This window comes from Triticum dicoccoides, chromosome 7A (genome assembly GCF_002162155.2).
Source record: "Triticum dicoccoides isolate Atlit2015 ecotype Zavitan chromosome 7A, WEW_v2.0, whole genome shotgun sequence".
Classification (NCBI taxonomy): domain Eukaryota; kingdom Viridiplantae; phylum Streptophyta; class Magnoliopsida; order Poales; family Poaceae; genus Triticum; species Triticum dicoccoides.
Window position 1 is genome coordinate 253,131,086 of NC_041392.1, and position 22,272 is coordinate 253,153,357.

Below are 22,272 nucleotides of genomic sequence, written 5' to 3' on the forward strand. Positions count from 1 at the left end.
TTCCTGCTCGCCAGCACTATAGGGAGGCAGGGAGGTGGCGTGGCATGCGGGCGCACACCGCGCTATCTCGCCTCTGCCAGTAGGCAGAGGTTGATGACGACTGGCAAAGGGGAGGTGGGCTGGGCCGCCAGCGCTGGGCCAAGTGGGCGCCAGGTAAGCCACAGGTAACCTCTCTCTCTCCTTTTATTTGTGTTTTCTATTTTCTGTCTTTGTTTTTTTGGATTTATTAAAATACTAAACCACTTTATAAAATCCTGAAATAAATTGTGGGCACATACTGGATTATTCCCAACAGCCCTCAACTATTTTTCAGAATTATTAGAGCATTTAAAATATTTATAGAATTTAAATGCCCCAATTCAAATACAATATGAGTTAATTCAAAAATCCAGAATGTCCTAGAAATATGTTCATCATTTTTTGGCAGAGGTTTTCACCTTAATAAAAAAATCATGAACTTTTCTGGAGGGCATTTTGGTTCATTGAAAATATTTGAATTTGAACCTAGTTGAATTTCATCTGGTGCTAGGGTTTGAGCATCCCCATTTCAAATTCATATAAACTCAAACATGATGCATCGATGTGAATGCAACTAATTACAAGCAATACTCTAGGGCTGTGATAGGTCCGAGGTGTCCGGTGGAGGAATCATTATTTTGCGCGTAATAGGAGGCACTTCCTTGCGTGCGGCCATGGACCCAGCTGTCAGCCTCTCCACTTACAGTCCTCTTCTGATGGATGTCATTTGTTGACCGCGTTGACGACGTCATACCACCCGAGAGCACCAAGGTGGTGGACTACGGCGCGACCTAGGAAGGGAACGACCCGGAGCCGGGGAATACACAACAGTGGATGCCCACGCGGAGGGGAGTATGAGGGTTGACCACTTCGGCTGAGGTTTGACGCTGCCATCTTTAGAGAATAACATGGGGCATGGGTGAGTAGAGGGAAGGCCTGACCAGTAGTAGTATGGTCGGGCGGTGAGGCCTGCACGGCAGCACACCCGGCCATGGGAGGCTGGAGCAGGCGGTATGGCGGGCGCAGGTTTGGGCGGCTGGAGCAACAAGACCAGAGGTTGAAGACGCAGCTTGGCCATTGGATTAACATCGAACGGTCAGTGCATCTAGAATCGTTTATTGACTAAGTTGACAAAGCCCTGCGTATGCGTTAACTTAGTAGGCCCACAAGTCAGCCTCCAAATCTGGCGGGTCCCAGCTAGCAGGGGGAATGAATTTTTTTCGCATAATAAGGTGGCACTTCCTTGCGTGCGAAGATGTTTTCTGGTTTTTTTATTTCTTCTTTTTTGAGTTAGAATAAAAAGAAATCAATTTAGGATCTTGGGTACAATCTATATTTTCATAAAAAGGATCATAATAAAGCTGGTGGGTCTCAGCTGTCAGGGAGAGGAAACTTTTTATTTTCGTGTAATAAAGGAAGCACTTCCTTGCGTGCGAAGATGTAGCTGGTGGGTCAAACCTGTCAGGGGGAGAAATTATTTGTTTTCGCATAATACACGGGGCACTTGTTGCATGCGGCCATGGGCCATGTGGGTCCCTACTGTCAGCCAATCCACGTACATGCCTCATCCGATGGCTGTCGTTTGTTGATAAAGTTGACCCTGCCGCGCCGAGAGAACCAACGCAGTGAATGATGATGAGTATTATGAAGGGAACAACCCGGAGCTGGTGAAGACACAATAGTGGATGCCCACGCGGAGGGGAGTACGAGAGTTCACTGGTTCGGCCTGCGGTGTGAGGCTGTCGTCACCGGTGAAAAACATGAGGTGTTGGTGAGTAGAGGAAGGCCACCGCCGAGGCACCGCCGCTTGGGTCCTAGGAAGGCCACCGTCGAGGCACCACCGGTGTACACAGACAGTGTCTTTCCCTCTCGCCGGCCACCGTCGTCTCCTTACCCAAGAATCAACTTCGGTCCGTGCAGCATAGGAACCCTTCCTCTCCGGCTGAAGCATCAGGCGGCGGTTCTGTTCGAATTTGCTAGTGGGCTTTTGGCCCAAAGCCCAACTACAATTATGAAATTCCCTTGGCCCATTCATGCACACATGTGAGTGGTGTGAGTGAGACTAAAGTTTAGTCCCACCCCGGAAGATGAATGAGACTTGCATCACTTTATAAGGTGAGCTCTTCTACCACTTGTATAAGTATGAGAAGAGGAGACCTACACGCGCGCTTCTCCTCGCTCGCCTCGCAACGCCATGCCTCGTCACAACGCGCCGCGGGTTGCGGGATTGAGCCGAGCCGAGGACAAAGCTATGCACATTGTCTATATTTTTGTTGCTCGGAAAAAATAATGAGTCATTAATTAATAATTAACGGACGCGTTAATTACTGAACCGTTTTCGATTCTTTTGGATCGCGACTCGAACGTGGGGTTTACACCAACGACCTACCCGGCCCGCACTATATAGTCAGGCAGACGTCTACCCTAGCCGTCGTTGCATCGTATTATTTCGCACCACCATTCCAGATCATTGTGTTGCCACGCAAGTCTTCTTCATCCCTCCTTTCGGCGTGCACCGCGAGAAGGGACAGTAGGCCCCCGGAACCCCACCTCTCGTGATCCTGTACGGAAGAGGGGCGATCAGGTTTTTGGGGAGCGCACTCGTGCGGCTGCTGGCAGCAACGACTTCGCCAACGATGACTTCTTCCATGACCTCGGCAATCTCATCCTCAACGACATGGGCGACAACATCAACGCCGGCGGTGCTGCTCCCGCTGCACCGTATGTGATTTTATCCTTCTTGTTCGAGATCGTGATAGAATTCATGTTTCTAGTATGTGCCCTAGATGTGATATGTTCATCTACCATGCTAGTTCGCATGATTAGTTTAATCTCTGCTAGTGCTATCATGATTTATCTTCTGTTTATTCAGATTAAATCTCGTAGTAATTTGCTCATATATTCAACAATCCAAAAACCTGATCGTAGTCAATTTACTCCGAGTGGTTTTGCTGCGCATCTAAAGCTGCCTACCTTTAAAGGGGTGCAATAAAAGAGGTGGCGCACGCGACCTTCTTACTGGTTCCAGACCATGTACTGCTATGATGCCACCAAGGGCAAGCCCGAGAGCGATCTTAATCCTGCACAACAGGAAGCTTTTGAGAAGATTGATACTCTCTTTAAAGGCGCCCTTCTGAGTGTTCTTAACGTTTCCATTATGGATTTGTATATGTCGTTTGACAACAGCAAGGACATGTGGGCTGCGCTCGAGGCCGAGTTTGGGGCCTCGGACGCTGGCAGCGAGTTGTATGTCATGGAGCAATTCTATGACTACAAGATGACGGATGAGCGTTCTGTTGTCCAGTAGGCTCATGAGATACAATCGCTCACAAAGGTACTCGAGTACTTCAAGTGTGTGCTGCTGGAGGCATCATTGCCAAGCTTCCACCTTTGTGGAACAATTTTGCTACTTCCCTGAAACACAAGAGACAGGAGTTTTCCGTCGCGGATCTCATTGGTACTCTTGATGTCGAAGAGAAGGCGAGAGAAAAGGACACACGTGCTCGAGTTGCCGAGGGAGCTTCTAGTGCCCACATGGTACAGAAGAAGAACTTCCAGCCCAACAAGTTCAAAAACAACAAGAACAAAACTCAGGGCAAAGGCAAGTTTGATACAAAGAACAAGCCGTCACATTCTACCAACTTCAAAAAGAATTCTCATAAGAAGGGGGGACTTTGCCATGTCTGCGGTGATCCTAATCACTGGGCTCAGAAGTGTCCTAATCACTTTGAGGAGCGCGAACATGAGAAGAGCGGAAAGTACGCTAATGTTGTCATCGGTGATACTGATATGAAGGAATATGGGTACGGTATTCTTCCTACCATCCTTTCAGTATTTCAATCTCCTGATTGGTTAATTGACACCGGTGCCCCAATGTACATGTTTGTGGTGACGCCTCCATGTTTTCTTCTTACCAGGTCACATGGACTTTCTCTCGTGCTGATGGGGAACGAGTCACATGCCACCGTTCGAGGTGTCGGTACGGTCGATCTGAAGTTTACTTCGGGGAAGACCGTGCATCTGAAGAATGTTCATCATGTGCCGTCCATCAATAAAAATGTCGTTAGCGGTTCCCATTTATGTCGACATGGTTTTTAAGTTGGTTTTCGAGTCCAATGAAGTTGTAATTTCTAAGTATGGACAATTTGTTAGAAAAGGCTATGAGAACGGAGGCTTGTTTCGCCTGTCTTTGTCAGATATTTGCACTAAAGTTATTAATAATGTTTGCCACAATAATGAGTCTGACATTTGGCATTCATGACTTTGTCACAGTAACTTTGGTTGCATGACGCGGCTAGCCAATATGTATTTAATTATGAAAATATCTACTGTCAAAGGCTCCAAGTGCCAAGTATGTGTGCAAGCTAAGCAACCTCGCAAGTCCCATAAGGCTGCAGAGGCAAGAGACTTGGCGCCACTAGAGCTTATACATTCGGATCTCTGTGAGATGAATGGCGTGTTGACAAAAGGTGGAAAGAGATATTTCATGATGTTGATTGATAACTCCACTAGATATTATTATGTGTATCTTCTGAAATCAAAAGATGAGGCTTTAACTTTCTTCAAAAACTATAAAGCTGAGGCAGAGAACCAACTTGATCAAAAAATTAAACGGCTTAGGTCTGATTGTGGTGGAGAGTATTTTTCCAATGAATTTGATTTGTTTTGTGTGGAACATGGTATAATCCATGAGAGGACGCCTCCCTACTCACCTCAGTCAAATGGGGTAGCCGAAAGAAAGAATCGAACTCTAACTGATATGGTTAACACCATGTTAGACACATCGGGTCTCTCCAAGGAATAGTGGGGGAGGCGCTAATGACTGCGTGTCATGTACTAAATCGAGTTCCCACAAAGCATAAGACCATGACTCCATTTGAGGAATGTGAAAGGAAAAGGTTGAAACTCTCTTACCTACGTACTTGGGGTTGTTTGGCAAAACTCAATATACCAATTCCCAAGAAGCACAAGCTTGGACCAAAAACCATGGATTGTGTTCTTCTGGGCTATGCTTTTCATAGCATTGGTTATAGATTTTTGATAATAATATCTGAGGTATCCGACATGCATGTTGGTACAATTATGGAGTCAAATGATGCAACTTTCTTTGAGGACATATTTCCTATGAATGATATGTCGAGTTCATCAAATCAGGAGATACCTACTTCATCTAGTGAGGAATTCGCTGTAATTCCTGAACCCACCATTGCGATGGAACACGTTGAGAATCCCGTTGAGGGTGACAATGGAAATCCTGTGAGGAATAAGAGACAAAGGATTGCAAAGTCCTTTGGTTATGATTTCATTGTGTACCTCGTGGATGACACACCCAGGACTATTTCAGAAGCCTATGCATCTCCTGATGCTGACTACTGGAAGGAAGCTATTCGTAGCGAGATGGATTCCATCTTAGCTAATGAAACCTGGGAGATCACTGATCGTCCTTATGGGTGCAAACCTATAGGATGTAAGTGGGTGTTCAAGAAGAAGTTTAGACCTGATGTTATGATTGAAAAGTACAAGGCACAACTTGTGGCTAAGGGTTATACCCAGAAAGAAGGTGAAGACTTCTTTGATACTTACTCACCCATGGCTAGACTGGCCACAATTTGGGTGCTACTATCACTGGCTGCCTCACATGGTTTTCTCGTTCATCAAATGGACGTTAAGACGGCTTTCCTCGATGGAGAGTTGAAGGAGGAAATTTACATGGATCAGCCAGATGGTTTTGTAGTACCTAGTCAGGAAGGAAAGGTGTGCAAGTTATTAAAGTCTTTATATGGCCTTAAACAAGCTCCTAAGGAGTGGCATGAGAAATTCGGAAGAACATTAACTGATGTCGGCTTTGTAGTAAACGATGGTGACAAGTGTGTGTACTATTGCCATGGTGGGAGCGAATGAGTTATTCTTTGTCTGTATGTCGATGACATGCTGATCTTTGGAACCAAACTTGATCTAATCAAGGAGGTTAAGGATTTCTTATCTCGCCGTTTTGAGATGAAGGATCTAGGAGTAGCTGATGTTATCTTAAACATCAAGCTGTTGAGAGATGAGAATGGTGAGATCACACCGCTTTAGTGTCACTATGTGGAAAAGATGTTCAGTCGTTTTGGGTATATCGACTGCACGCCTTCTCCAACTCCATATGATGCTAGTGTGTTGCTTCGAAGAATCGATGGATTGCTAGAGATCAACTAAGTTATTCTTAGATTATTGGCTCGCTTATATATTTGGCGAGTGCCTCAAGGCCTGACATCTTTTTTGTTGTGAGCAAGCTGAGTCGGTTTGTGTCAAAACCGGGAGATGATCATTGGCATGCGCTTGAGAGAGTTATGCGCTACTTGAAAGGCACTACGAGCTATGGGATTCACTACACCGGGTATCCAAGGGTACTGGAGGGTTATAGTGACTCAAACTGGATATCCGATGCTGATGAGATTAAGGCCACAAGTGGTTATGTTTTTACACTTGGTGGTGACGCTGTTTCCTGGAAGTCTTGCAAGCAGACCATCTTAACGAGGTCAACTATGGAAGCAGAACTCACAACATTAGACACTGCCAATGTTGAAGCAGAGTGGCTTCATGAGCTCTTGATGGACTTACCTATGGTTGAAAAACCAATACCCCTATCCTGATGAACTGTGATAATTAAACTGTGATCGTCAAGAAAAACAGTTCTAAGGACAATGTGAAGTCCTCAAGGCATGTGAAGAGGAGACTAAAATCTGTCAGAAAATTAAGGAATTTTGGAGTTATTACGTTGGATTATATCCAAATATCGAAAAATTTGGCAGATCCCTTCATAAAGGGTCTATCACGTAATGTGATAGATAATGTATCGATGGAGATGGGTTTGAGACCCACCGCATGAGTTGTGCATAGTGGTAACCCACTCTATGTGATCGGAGATCCCGTGAAGTAGAAGTGGGAGACAAGCTGTTGGTCAGTTGAGAGGAGAGTATCCCTATTTTAATTATCCCACTCCGTGAAGATGCAATACTCTCGTGATCTGCATGACATGTTGATATTTATCTTAATGTGTTCCAAGTGGCTTATTTGAATAAGCAAAGATGTTGTCGTGCAGAGCATCTCCTGAGGAACACACCTATATGAATTTGACTATTAACGTCGCAGTATGTGAGAATTGGGTGTATGACGTATACGCTCCACCCGTGAGGAAACCTTGCGGCAGCCCAGTATCGATCAAGAATGTGTGAAACTAGTCTCGTAGAGAACTTGTAGTTCAAGGCATAGTCCACTATTCAAGTTGTGATCTAGTGTAGCATAAAACTCTAAGTAGAAGTTCAACTTCACAGTCTCCACTAAGCATCGGTATATAAACAATATTTTGAAACTAAATGATGAGATGTGATAATGAGAGTTTGTGGAGAATTGTTCGAATTTGCTAGTGGGCTTTTGGCCCAAAGCCCAACTAAAATTCTGAAATTCTCTTGGCCCATTCATGCACACATGTGAGTGGTGTGAGTGAGATTAAAATTTAGTCCCATCCCGGAAGATGAGTGAGATTTGCACCTCTTTATAAGGCGAACTCTTCTACCACTTGTATGAGCATGAGAAGAGGAGACCTGCACGCGTGCTCCTCCTCCTCGCTCGCCACGCCACGCCTCGTCACGACGTGCCGCGCCGCGCCGCGAATTGCGGGATTGAGCTGAGCCGAGGGCAGAGCTATGCATGTTGTCTATATTTTTGTTGCTCGGGAAAAAATAATGAGTCATTAATTAATAATTAACGGACGCCTTAATTACTGAACCGTTTCCGATTCTTTTGGATCGCGACTCGGACATGGGGTTTACTCCCACGACCTACCCGACCCGCACTATATAGTCGGCGTGCACCGCGACAAGGGGCAACAGGCCTCCGAAACCCCGCCTCTCGTAATCCTGTACGAGAGAGGGGCGATCAGATTTTTGGGAAGCGCACTTGCGCGACTGCTGGCAGCGACGACTTCGCCAACGACGACTTCTTCCCCGACCTCGGCAATCTCATCCTCAACGACATGGGCGACAACATCAACGCCGGCGGTGCTGCTCCCGTTGCATCGTATGTAATTCTATCCTTCTTGTTCGAGATTGTGGTAGAATTCATGTTTCTAGTATGTGCCCTAGATGTGATCTGTTCATCTAGTACGCTACTTCGCATGATTAGTTCAATCTCTGCTAGTGCTGTCATGATTTATCTTTTGTTTATTCGGATTAAATCTCGTAGTAATTTGCTCATATATTCAATAGGTTCCATTCCGATGAGCGGTGGGGAAGCAAGCTGTCCTTTGCGCTGAAGCATATACCTCCGAGGCTCACCGCTACGGGTTATGGAGATGTCTTTGGAATCCCATCGCGTCGGTCGTAGACTAGTCCGGTTTTGTTTTTAGTTGAAAATATGCTTAAAACATAACCGTTTCTGCATGATTTGTATGAAATCCTTCATGTTTATATGATATCCGACCGAATTTGCATGAATTTCATCCGCTTTGTTAATTTTTTTTTGAAATGTATGCGGCTAACACCAGATGACGGCCTTTCACATTCGTGTTCGTGGATTGATGCCCCTGTCTGCGGACAGATGGGGAAGAAAATCAGCAGCCCGAGTAGGAGTAGCGAATAGAGCTAAACGAACGGCTGTCGTCAGTTGCACACCAAAACAATTTGTCAATCCCCTGCAAGAATTCTCGTTTCCCAACACAGTTGACCCTGATCCATTTGGGAAAGCCGTAGCTTTCAGGGCAGCACCAACCTCCCTCTTCGGGCCGCTTCCAACATCACGGCGAGGAGGAGCTTCCCCACGCCCCCCACTTTCCCACTGCCACGGCCGGTGCCTCCCCATGGTCCCGGTCCACGAGGCATCCACCCATATAACCAGAAACAAACAGCCTTCCCGCACACTGTCACACCAGCTCCCCTCCGGACTTCCCTTGCCTCCACGGCGCGGCGCGGCGCTCCCCCTTCCGCTCCTGTCTCCGTCCAGGCCTCCTCTCCCGCCGTCTCCGCCTCACGGGCGCGCCCGAGCTCGAATCGCCGCCGGACCAGGAGCGCGCGCGCGGACGCGAGGTCATGGAGCCCGACGACGAGCGGGGGCGGGCGCCGCAGCGCAAGGGGATATCCTACAGCCAGCCGCTGGCGCGGGACGCGGTGGCGCAGGCGGCGCACGCGTGCCACGCCGCGCTCAGCTCGCACAGCCTCGATGATGACCCCATCGCCTCCGCCTCGGCGCACCGCCACGACCCCGCGCGCAGCGTGTCGTACCCCCACCAGCTCCCGCCTCACCACCACCACAGCCGCGGCGGCGAGTCCATCTACTTGCACGCGGCCTCCTTCAGCGGCGGTGCCGGCGGCGCGGTGACGCTGGAGCGGGCCGTGGCGACGTCGGAGCACGGGGGCGCGGGCGGCAGGGGCGCGCTGCCGGAGTTCGTCGGCGCGGGCGGGGCCGAGGGCATCTTCCGCGTGCCGCTGCGCGCGGCCATGCACCCTGGCCGCCCGCCGGCGCTCGAGGTGCGGCCCCACCCGCCGCGGGAGACGCAGGTGTGCTCCTTCCTGCGGACGCTCGCGTGCGAGCCGCAGCTTCGCCAGCTCTGGGCAGGAGCCGAGTCCGGGGTTCGGGTTTGGGGCCTCGACGAGCTGTTCGCCGGGAGCGTCGCGGGAGCGCGCCGGGGAGACGAGGAGACCGCGCCGTTCACGGAGTCCGTGCCCACGCCGCCGGCGCTCTGCGTCGCGGTGGACAGCGCGAACAAGCTCGTGTGGACGGGTCACAAGGACGGGAGGATCCGGTCGTGGCGCATGGACCTCGCCACGGCACCGGCAGCTGCATCAGACGGTGGCGAGAATGCGCCCATGTTCAAGGAGGGCCTGTCGTGGCAGGCGCACAGCCGCACCCCGGTGCTCTCCATGGTTGTCACATCATACGGTGAGAAGCTCGCTTCCTTATTCACCCCTAGCAATTTTGGTTTTCATTGACAGCTTTGAGCAAATGAGCACAATCCGACAATGGCACGATGCTGAAAGGCACGAAGATAACTGGAATGTTCAATTTAGCCGATTCGAAATGGTCAGATTAGCTAATTTTACATCACTACCGAGTGATATCTTGGCAATATCACTTTTGGCACATTTACACCTTTTTTACTTTAGGCTGGAGAAGTTTTGGACGGTAGAGTTGGCCTTTCTAAAGAATAAAATTAGCTTTTTCCCATACTGATGGACATCCTGGTTCTATATTTTTTTGTCATAATAATGGAACAAGCATGTACAACCACGTTGATGTTAATCATCAATCAGGTTATTTACAGAAAATTAAAGCAAGCATGATATCACAGCCTGGTTAAGGCGCACCTAGTGCCTCGCTCTTGCTACAACCTGAGAAAACCAGTGTAATAACAGTGAATAGATAACAGAATTAAGCTGACGAAAGTAAGCCTTTATTACAACTGAAAAGCGAAGAATTTCACCCAGTCACTCACTCATTTATCCTCCAGTTCCTCTTCCATCTTCTGAAAAGAACTAGCTTGTGAATGTTCAGCTCTCTCCTAAATAACTGATTCCAATAAGCTAAGTCAAGTATTCGTTAACTGTAGATTCATATGTTTCTTGATTTTTGTTGTGCCGGATATGACTCTTGAATCTTGATTGACTACTCTGAAACCTATATATATATATATATATATATATATATATATGTATATATATATATATATACATATATATATATATATATATATATATGGAATATTTTAGTATTATTAGTTCAGTTATGCAGTTTATTTCACATCAAAACTAAATTATCAGTTTTCCTTTCTGGCCTCTTCCGACTTGAATCAAGCATTGTCGAGGCATTGATATCTGAATCACTAGGCTGCGTTACAAGTTTTGGCATTCATGCACCTCTCTTGTTGCAGATAAGAGTTGATAATCCAAATTTGAACTAAAAAGGAGTGAAAATTTATCCCAAATTGATATGTTTCATTTCAATCTCTTGGAAACAGGTGAAATATGGTCAGGCACCGAAGGAGGTGTTATAAAGGCATGGCCCTGGGATGTCATTGCTAAGTCCCTCTCACTAACACCAGAAGAAAAATATATGGCTTCTTGTCTGGTCGAAAATGCGTATATTGACCTTAGGAACTATGTCACAGTTGGTAACATGTTCTCTTTGCCCACTACTGATGTGAAACTCATGCTTGCGGACCATTGTCGAGCGAAAGTTTGGAGTCTAACTAGCATGACGTTTGCTCTTTGGTACGATTCTAAATATAAATGCCATCACATCAGTTTCTCAACTTCATTAACTCATGGCCGATTGGAACTAATTTTTTGATATGCTTTGTGTAGGGATGCTCGGACAAGGGAGTTGTTAAAAGTATTTGGAATGGACGGCCAAGTGGAGTCAGCTCGTCTAGAGCCACTAGTGATGCCAGAACAATTTATAGAGGAAGAAATCAAGGTAAAACCCACAAAGAAAGAGAAAAACCAAGGCTCTGTCACCTTTTTACAGAAATCTTGGAATGCCTTGATTGGGGCTGGCGGTGCTGTACGCAGAGTTGCAACTAAAGGAACGTTCGTTGAAGATAACCGTCGAACAGAAACAGTGGCTCAAGCAATGGATGGAGCAATTTGGTCAGGTTGCACAGATGGCTCGATTATTATGTGGGATGGAAATGGGAATTGGCTAAAAGAGTTCAGTTATCATAATTCTTCTGTTCAATGCATAAAGGCACTCGGAGAAAGGGTGTGGGTGGGCTATGCCAGTGGTACTGTTCAAGTCATGGATGTTGAAGGTAACCCTCTGGGAGGATGGACCGGACATAGCCGTCCAGTCATTCAGATGGCCATTGGTGGTTCTTACATCTTTACTTTAGCCCATCATGGTGGTATTCGAGGATGGCCTCTAACTTCTCCTGGGCCTCTGGATGATATTCTGCGGACGGAATTGGCGAAGAGGGAGTTGTCCTATACAAGGGTAGAGAACATTAAGATGCTGGTTGGAACTTGGAATGTTGCGCAGGAGAAAGCATCACCTGAATCGCTTTGGTCATGGTTGGGTACTGCATCATCTGATGTTGGATTGGTGGTGGTTGGCCTGCAAGAGGTTGAGATGGGTGCTGGAGTTCTTGCTATGGCTGCGGCTAAAGAAAGTGTAAGATAGTTGACCAAACCATTCACTTCACCTTTTCTTGTTTTGTTCCTCAAAGATCAAGTAGAGGTAAAGTTATACTGTTAATGCATGCAAATGGGTTTTTTAAAAAGGAGGATATCGCCCAGCTTCTACATCATTGCAATGCACACAGCCATAAATTTATTAAAATCCTTGTAAGAAGCTCCAGTGGTGAAGTATAAAATTGCCAAAATAAAAATAAAGCTAAAACCAACAGAAATACACACACACACACACACACACACACACACACACACACACATAGCCTACTATTGGACCGCCATCCAAACCGGTTGTATGTATCCTGTGCTGCCATCTCCCATAAGCGCCCGCACTTCCGCATGGTGTAGTAACAACCATGTACGGATCCATCCTGTAGCACGGAAGATAACCTACAAAAAATTATGTTTCTGCATTAGTATTTTACATTTGCATTGTATAGTTAAAACTGCCAATATGTTCCTTTACTGATGGTATACTTAGGAACTATTATTCCTCTGTTTCAAAATAGAACTGTTTGACTCTTGCTTTGTTCCAAAATATAAATAGTAAGCCTCTTGATAATATTTATAAGGTGACCCACATATTTTGAGATTTGATTTTTGTACTTCTTGACTACCCATCAGTCCAACTATGTACCAATCACACTAAAGTGTCACTAATAGATCAAACTTGAAAACAGCTTCATATCGTAAGACAAATTAATGGTCAAAGCTCGGCTTTAGAGTCCATGCTAACTCAACTGCACTTGCAAAAACCCATGGGAGTATAATATAGAGAAATGGCACTGAGCAATTATTGATTACACAGTTTTGTAAGTTGCTTAAAATGCGGAACCAAACTTATTATGGAATGCACGGTGGGGGAGGTAGTATTTCTTTGTCATATTTGTGATTCTGTATTATCCAAGCATTAGGTGGATTTGTTTTGTACCATCCACATTGTATCATAAACGTCCTCCTTTTGTGTTACGTTATGTTTGTATTCTTATTCTTCTTGTTGTTTACTCTCTTTTAGCCACTAGGGATGAATATTGCATTTCTGTGTGACTCTTCTTGGCATACTTTTCTATCACAGTTGTCACAACAGTATATTTTAGTTTACTTGATTCGCTTTTAATTTTATATCGGTATTCTGATGCAATGACGCTACCACGGAGAACTTATAGAAATTACGTGTGAGAACTGAGAGGGAATAGAACTTAAGTACAATTTTCCTTTTGGACATTATTTGTGAATATATATTTACTTGTTATTCTGTTTCTGTTCCATTTTGCAAATCTGCCCAACGGCAGCTACATTGCTAATGCTCTTACGTGTAAGTTCTGTAAGGCGGCTGTTTGATGCAAGTTGTCTTGCTTATGGCCTTAGGTAGGGCTTGAGGGCAGTGCCAATGGGCAGTGGTGGATAGACAATATTGGCAAGACACTTGATGAAGGAATATCCTTCCACCGAGTTGGCTCGAGGCAGTTGGCTGGATTACTTATTGCTGCATGGTACTGGCTTGTCATGAAATTGTCTATTAATACTGCCTAATACATTTCTGTTACCACTTATTTTTATGTTTTGAGCATTCACACTTCTGTGTTATCTATGCTTATTTGAAGGGCAAGGACAGACCTTAAGCCACATATTGGTGATGTTGATGCTGCTGCGGTGCCATGTGGCTTTGGACGTGCTATTGGCAACAAGGTACATGACCTTGACAATGTGTATTAACTCTTCCATTCGGTATCGCTTAGCCATCAATTTATGTTTGCATTACCACTTGAATATCCTAAGATTTCTCCTTGGATCTACTATAGAATAACTGGGATATTTCTGCTGGATTTTTTTTAATAAACTGACAATCTAGACAGGACTATTTGGATGCTCTAATATATGATCACAAAATACAATTTTTTTCGTTATATGCTCTTCTAAGTTCTAAGGAGAAACAATTTTATAGTGAGTGATAAGGTTCAAAGAGTTCAGATGGCGGTTATACTTGGACGAGAAATAACCTCAGCATTCTCCTGAGCTAGTAATAGACTTGGTACTGCATGGCTTTTATCGCGGGGTTCTATTGCTTGTCATTTTGTGTTGAGATTGATTACATCTCACAGTTTTAATAAATTCAGCTGTGTGCATCAACTGATGCAGAGGCCGGAGGGCAACCCTCCTTAAAAAAAATCTGTAGAGAAAAACTATCTCAACTGGTCAATGATAGAAAACAAGTAACATTAGTTGCTTATCATCTAGTGATTCTTATGTCAAAGTAACGCTCCATATTTCTGTTCAATTTTTAGTGATATTGTCATATTGACAGCTGATTGTTCTTGCAGGGTGGTGTTGGGTTAAAAATGAGAGTTTATGATCGCAGGATATGTTTTGTGAACAATCATTTTGCCGCACATCTAGAAAATGTTACTCGCCGCAATGCTGACTTTGATCATATTTATCGGACAATGAATTTTAACAAATCTCATGGATCTGCAGGTTTTCCATTCTCACACCTTCTCTTTTCAAGTATTCTTTTGCACTACTTTACTGCATATGATGCCTATAACTTTTTTCCCTTTCTGCTACAGCTTCTGATACGTCTGTCCAATTGCATAAAGCAGTGAATGTATGTAATCATTAAACTGTTTTGTAGAATAATATCCAGCCTTGATTACTTCAGTTGCAACGATGCATACTTATGCATAGATATTGACTTACTGGCAGGCCAATGGGAATCAGCCTGATGAAGATAGACCTGAGCTGGCAGAAGCTGATATGGTTGTTTTTCTTGGTGATTTCAACTACCGACTTTACGGTATCACCTATGACGAGGCAAGGGATATGGTCTCGCAAAGGAGCTTCGATTGGCTTAGAGAAAGGGATCAACTTCGAGCAGAAATGAAGGCAGGAAACGTGTTTCAAGGAATGCGTGAAGGTTTTATCAGATTTCCTCCAACTTACAAATTCCAAAGACACCAACCAGGTCTTGCAGGTACTGCCTCTTCTCATACTTAAAGTTCTTGCTCGGTTAAAATGTTCCGCCGCAATAAAGTTCAGTTTTTCTTGACATCAAATTCAGATAATGCTTTACAACTGAAAATATTTCTGTCAATTCTGATGTAGGGTATGATTCGGGTGAGAAGAAGAGAATACCTGCTTGGTGCGATAGAATAGTGTATCGAGATAGCCGCTCCGAAACAATACGTGAATGCTCATTAGAGTGTCCTGTTGTTGCTGCAATTACATCGTAAGATTCTACAACACATAATCATGCTTTTTATAGAGAGAATCTACATCATCTTATCCCTTCTCAGTTATAATCATGCTCCAATATAACATGCTTTTCTTGTACATTTTGATAGATATGAAGCATGCATGGATGTGACAGATAGCGATCATAAACCAGTGAACTGTACGTTCAGTGTTGATCTTGCAAGAGTGAACGAGCTGATAAGAAGGCAGGAGTATGGAAAAATAATCAAATCGAATGAAAAGCTACATTGTTTGCTTCAAGAATCCCATCATGTTCCAGACACTATAATCAGCACAAACAACATTATATTGGAAAACGAAGAAACTGTTGTTCTTCGAATAACAAATAACTGTGGATCAAAAAAGTCTACTTTTGAAATCTTGTGTGAAGGGCAGTCGACAAGCAAGCAGGACGGAACAAAAACTGATTTTATTCCAAGGGCATCCTTTGGCCTTCCACATTGGCTTGAGGTATTGATGGGTTATAGTTTGTGTCTTTCGGTTTTGAATAAAGATATAGTTAATACATTTATGTTGTTGCTTTCTTGCATTTACCTGGTTTTGATTTTGTTTAGTCGTACAAGCTTCTTTCTTTTGCCGCATCGGTTGCATCGTACTAGTATTTTGCTATCAGCTTACTTTAGTGTGACTCTCCTGTCACAAACAAAAGTACTTATCATATTTCCACCTAGAGTCCTAAGATCAATCACTGGTCATTCTTTTGGTTGTTACTGACTGTTTTCCATCTGTTGTTCATAATATACTATAATGTTCTTTTTCATTCTAGAGAAAACAAAATTAAGAGAATCAAGGAACCTCTCCTTTACTTGTATGATGGACCCTTCTCTATGGATAACTTATCTGAGAACTATACCAGATGTTTCTCAGTTCCAGGAACGAAAAATTAGATGAAACACAACTTATATCAGATTGTACCAAAATAAGCATGGCGGTAGGTTCAAGTTTGGTTGCATCTTTAGAATTCCATTCGGTGGCTCTTTTCTGAAAATGCGAGACAAGTTTTGTCAATGTGTGCATGCATGGGCATCTGCTAGCCTGGCTGTTCTCTAATCTACCGTTGATCCTCCAACTTTTGCTGCTGTTCTGCCATCTCATTTCATTTTTACTTCCATCATGCTTCAGCCATACCACTAACCCTCTCCTATGTGCCATGCCATACAGGTCCAACCGTCCATCGGTCTCATCGAGCCTGGAGAAACAATGGAAGTTAACGTGCATCACGAGAACTACTACACGCAAGAAGAATTCGTGGACGGAGTCGTGCAAGGCGGATGGTGCGAACTGACCAGAGACAAGGAGGCTGTTCTGCTGGTCAATGTGACAGGCAGCACCTCAACCGAAACCGTTACGCACAGGATCAATGTCCGGCACTGCTGCGCAGCAAGCACACCACCCCCGCCGGCCAGACTACTGTCCATCGCCGCCCCGCCCGGTGATGCTCCGTCGAGCGAAGGCCCCACGGAACGTTCTTCCAGAAAGAGCCAGTCGAATCATCTGCAACGTTCCGACGCGCATTTCGGCGCCTCAGAGGTGCATGACTTGCACCGCCTGCGGAACATGTAAGACTGAGTCTATTTTCTCTTGCTTGTTTGATTGATGTAGCAGTTTTGTATAGGGGTGAGGTAATAGTGTGCTTACCAGAAATCAGGGAGAAGCTGCTCCACTGTTAACGCTGTACATATGCAGCCTCTCACCACTCTTCATGTAACCAAAGAAGAAATGCGTAGGTACAGAAAATAATCTGTAGTTAGTTTTTTTTTACTTGTTTTTTTGTGTGTGTGGAGGAGTGCGTGTGATGTGGAAGGACTTTCTATATATACATAAAAGAGTGCAAAGGCAGATTGCGTGAGTTGCTACTGGTGAATAGCCTGTTTATTTGCGAGAATGAGTTGACTATACTGAACTCGATAGCGCCCTCCACCTAAGCTGCCTGCTGTTGAGAAGTCGGGACGTATCAAGTTGCCGAAAGCCAGATACTTTGCTTCTACGTACGTAGTACTGGCTCAGCGACAGCTTCTACCTTTCACAAAGCCTTGAAAGCTTCTGCGATGGCATTGCCATGGATCATGATATATGACCATGAGAGTCGCTTGACGCTTGGTGGTCACTTCAGGCTGCAGGCCTCAGCTCTGAATGTTTTCAGGAAACACAGCTCAACTCTCTCGCTGAAGTCTCTGCACCCACCGACCGAACTGAAAGCTGTGGTGAGACAAGTCACAAGTGCCTGCCTCACAAGTGCAAGCGGAACCAACTTGGCAAGCTAAAAAGTCTAGGAGATTTGGCGTTCGTACAGAAAACTAACTTGGGTTTGTGATTTGGCAAGTTGCGGAAGATTGGAGAGGGGCGCCGCATGAGCAGTTAGGCTAGGTCAAATCTGGTGGACTGCCTACCTAGCGACGGACAGATTTGGTCAAACTTTGGTGCGGATTAGTTTAGATGCATCTAGTCTGGTGTAGAGGATAAAGAGCAGTTGTGGCTATGTTGGGTTTGGCTAATCTCACTGAACTCGCTCCAATGATCAATCGTTTATGTTGTGGACTAGTGCTATCCACTAGCACTAGCAAAAAAAAGATTGAGTTGGAACTTGAGTCCAGACGTTCCTACCAACTGCAAAGTGAGACCTGTCGGAGTAGTCCGCATGTCCAGATAATGTACTACTCCTGGAGTACGTATTTGAAAATTCATGTCTTCTTTTGAAGGAACGTATGTACTGTGCTATTTAGGCCTTGTACAATGATAGATGTTTAGGGAGATGCTTAAAAAATAAACCGAATTTTTCTGAAGCACCAGTGTTTATTTTTACATGAGAGACGCTTAGTTAAGCATCCATTCTGTACAAATAGACACTGGTGCTTAAGAAAAATCTGGTTTATTTCTCTAAGCACCTACCATTGTACAAGGCCTTATTGGTTGGTCTAGACCGATGTTAACATCCAACCGTGCCGCGCGTAACCGAACCGTCTATAAGAAACATGGCCGCCAAAGCTGCAGCCAGAACGAACAGGCAGGGATTCAGGGCGGTCTAAATCATGCATCTCTGCATAATCATCCTCCCCCTTCCGATGGGGAAGAATCTTTCACGTTTACGGTATGTCGACGTACGCGGTCGGCGTGCGCGCCGCGCCAGCCACGGCCTCCGGGCTCTCCCACCGCCGCGCTGAGGGCCTGAGGCTGAGGCTGACTGGCGGGAGAAAGCCGAGATGCCGATGGAATCTGGTGCTCGGCAGCAGCATGCGCCGCGTGCGTGGTGCTCTGCTCGGCGGCTTCCGCCTGACACGCGGTGGCGTCTCGGGGGGCTGGGCCATGCCATGCCGGCGTATCTTTCGTTCAGACTGGATTCGTCGTCTGGATTCTTTCGTCAGACTGGATTCTTTCGTCGCGGCTGCCACAAGCTAATTCTGCGACGAGAAAGGCCATACGAACCGACCTGCACTAAATCTAGCACCGCACACGCCCTTGTTGCCGTGCCGGCGTATTTTCCGTTCCACACGCAGAGATGCAGCAGTGTTCCTCTTGCATGAAAATAGTGTAGTGTAGCATTAGCCGCCAATGGACAAAGAGGACAGCGCGATGACATGAATACGTCTCCATGATGGGCTGCTGCAGCCTGCGGATGATCCTTTGCGCCAGGATAGTATGTTGTAGCCAAGTTGTATGAATCTAGAGGATAAAGAGCAGTTGTGGCTAACTTGGGTTTGGCTAATCTCACTCAACTCAACTCACTCCAATGATTAAGCGTTTAGTATGTTGTGGTCTACTATCCCTCACTACCGCTCAAAACTTTTGGTTAAAGGAAGTGTTCGCACACGAACACGTCACCGTGTATCCTCGACGCCGGGGGTGATGCACCGCAGCTCACGTCGAAGGAGACCCGTCCAGAAGCTCGGTACGCAAGCAATCCGGCGGGTGCTTTTGAGGACCCGAAACCCCACACGTCCGGGAGGGACACCGTCAGGGCGCGCGATAGCTATGGGCTGCCCTAGGTCGACCTGATCGCCCCTAGGGCCTCGAGGTTCGCCACCCTGCAACAAGAGGAACAGACGAAGAACGAGGAAGAAGAAGAACTAGGGTTAGGAAGAAAAGATAAAAAATAAAAAGTGGTAGAAGATTTGATCGATTGTATGTTGTTCAATCGGCCGTCACCCCTTAGGTATATAAGAGGCGGCTGGACTTCCCGTGCAAGGAAAAGGCTTGGATTCACGTCCAAAATCCTAGTCAAATTCGGATTGGTTTTGTCCGAACTTTCCAAAACTGTTCGGTTTAAACTGGCTACACCATGCGGATCCTTTTTGTGGTGGTAAACGATCTTGGATGGAAACAAGCCCAAAAGCAATCTTAAACGTTTCGACGAGACGAACAACTTTCATGTTGAACGTTTTTCGATTTGAGGCCATCTTCTGAGCCGAAACGGTCACGCAGAACACCTGTTCGCTCGCGTTACCCATCAGACCTATGTCTGGTGGGGCGCGCCACATCTCGCCTCGTGACAGGGCTGCACTCCGATAGCTCTAAATTTTGCATACGAGCTCGGATTGGGACGATTTTTATACCAAAATCAACCATTTCAACGAGACGAAGATAATTTGTGTTGATCATTTTTCCATATGAGGACATCTTAATTGAGTTTCAAGCCATTCTTTAATCCGATGTCAACATGAGCATCTCTGAAGTTGTCATAACTTTTGCATCCAAACTACATTTTAGACCATCTTCATATTCATCTTGATTTTCTCGAAGAGAGCCATCTCATAGTGACTTTCAATAGTAAGTTTGAATTACTCTTGACATAGCTTCAAGCCACTCTTTATAAACGTGCCACTTTTGAGCATCAACACATGCCCCTGTTTTTCGGCAAAGCTAGCGTGCCGAAAAATAACTTGTACCAAGTTTGTTCTAAAGACGATGTCAACACTCCATCGGTCATTTATATGTCCTTAGGACGATAAGTATATATCGACCATGTCTTATGTGAACTTTCTGATGCAAACTTGGATGACACCTTCTCAGCTTCATTAACAATCCGGTGGTAAAGTACCATAGATATGTATCTCAAGGTCATCCTCCGAACCATATTGTTCACCCTTTTGCTAGGATTTTGTAGATAATCAACAATACTTTCTCCAATCCTTACTTTTGCCTCCTTAAAAATTTCATTAGTGGCCGAAGCTATGGACTTCAGTTCGGCCTTACCTATATTGACAAGACTAAGCATCGGCTATTGAGAGAAATGCAATACAACATGATTAACATAGTAGCCGGATGTTTGCTGTGCCAATTCTTTCGAATTTTCATGTCTAAATATATGAACAATTTTAAAGCAAACCAAGGTAAATTTTGCATCTAGACATACCCCAAGATAAACTATGAGTGATTCGTCAAAACATTGATAAACCCTGAATATTTGTTGCACTACTCATAACGAATCACCGAAAGCCTCAATATGTATAGCACCTATAGCAAGTAAAAGACTCAATCCGAATAACAATGCATATTCGACTTTCATTAATCATGCATAAAAATATTCTAAGAGGCATGGGGCTTAAAAAACTGTATCATAAAGAAATATATAAACAACACCAACACTTTGGCCATTGCTACGAATTGAACCATCAAAACATAATCTCCATAGTACTAGAAAGATAAGGCTAATATCAACATTATGCATGTCATTAATCCGATGTTTAGTAATAAAATCACTTATGATTTGGCCTCTTATAGATCTCAGAGATGCATAAGCCAAATCATATCCAAACAAAGTATAAACCCACTAGCCAATTCTGCAACTGTGAATTGGCCTATGCAGCATATATTCAATGATATCGGTCACTATGTCCCAACTCCATTCAATCATAATATAGGCATACATATAAATTTCCATGAGCACGTATCTTGTCTCGTTCTCCAATCGAACTAAGAACGATGTTAGAATACTACACCGGCCATGCATTGACATACTCTTAGGACGATAGATAAATATCGGCCATTACCATGTAAACTTCATTCAAAGCACATATAGCCAAAATAAACAAATGAAATGACAAATCAAGTATTTTGGCCCTTCGGATCAGCAACAAACTTGTAGCTAATCAAATGTATAGTGATTTGGCAATACCCTTTCATGATGTAAGAAATTATATTGCATCCATGGATTATAATAAGCCCATTGAGGGTAACCAATCATACCTGATGACGAGTTCCATGGCATAGGCATCAACGGCATAGTTGAAGAATATGGATAATGTGTGGACCGAAGATGTTGAAACATTCGGCTTGGTGCTTCATAGTTTTCACTCTTTTCCTTCTTCATCTTTGCCGCACGTCGTGTAATGGATGCTTTCACATAATTCTTATTTTCAGCACTTCCTTTGGGAACCCATGCCATGTTCCTTTCTTCAAGTTCTTGTGCACTAAATTTTTGTAATTCCCTATTTTGCCAATAGGATGAGCCGAGTGGGCATCTTGGCTGTGATTCTGTTTTGACCAATGGCAATTCCTTTTTGGCCTTGTGCACTCTCAACTTCTTTTCTTCAGATTTGGCACTTGGACTCTCAATAGTTGGTTGCTTTGTCTCATTGTCTTAGTAGCCAATGCCAACACATTAATTGGCTCTTTTGCATTTGAGATCAAATCTGAAGTTGCACTCTTACGACCATCTCTTTTAACACGGTAAACTTGCTTGACCACCTCTTTCTTCTTCCTTGAGCTCTGGACCGAATCCTTATGATTGAAACGGTCTTTGACGCGTGATTTTTCAAATGTTGATCTTCTTGGAGCTGCATAGTATTGGTGGGATGGTCTAAAATAAGATGGAGAATGTGCCCTTGTATCATACCTGTCC

At 44.8% G+C, this 22,272-nt stretch overlaps 1 protein-coding gene across 1 annotated transcript; it reads left to right on the plus strand.

Moving 5' to 3' along the window:
* Positions 1-8,799: 8,799 nt before the first annotated feature.
* Positions 8,800-17,283, plus strand: LOC119329077 (type II inositol polyphosphate 5-phosphatase 15-like). Its single transcript, XM_037602060.1, has 11 exons — positions 8,800-9,936; positions 11,012-11,264; positions 11,358-12,162; positions 13,551-13,675; positions 13,787-13,871; positions 14,504-14,657; positions 14,750-14,787; positions 14,886-15,153; positions 15,285-15,408; positions 15,524-15,884; positions 16,596-17,283. Exons 1-11 carry the CDS (start codon positions 9,087-9,089, stop codon positions 16,995-16,997), a joined length of 3,465 nt encoding a protein of 1,154 aa, XP_037457957.1. The 5' UTR covers positions 8,800-9,086; the 3' UTR covers positions 16,998-17,283.
* The last annotated feature ends 4,989 nt before the right edge of the window (positions 17,284-22,272 follow it).

Bases quoted from the DNA above. Each gene is read 5' to 3' on its own strand.
- LOC119329077 (XM_037602060.1), top strand. From the start codon at position 9,087: ATGGAGCCCGACGACGAGCGGGGGCGGGCGCCGCAGCGCAAGGGGATA. The intron at 9,937-11,011 runs GTGAGAAGCTCG...TCTTGGAAACAG, and splicing joins CATGGTTGTCACATCATACG to GTGAAATATGGTCAGGCACC. The intron at 13,676-13,786 runs GTACTGGCTTGT...GCTTATTTGAAG, and splicing joins GGATTACTTATTGCTGCATG to GGCAAGGACAGACCTTAAGC.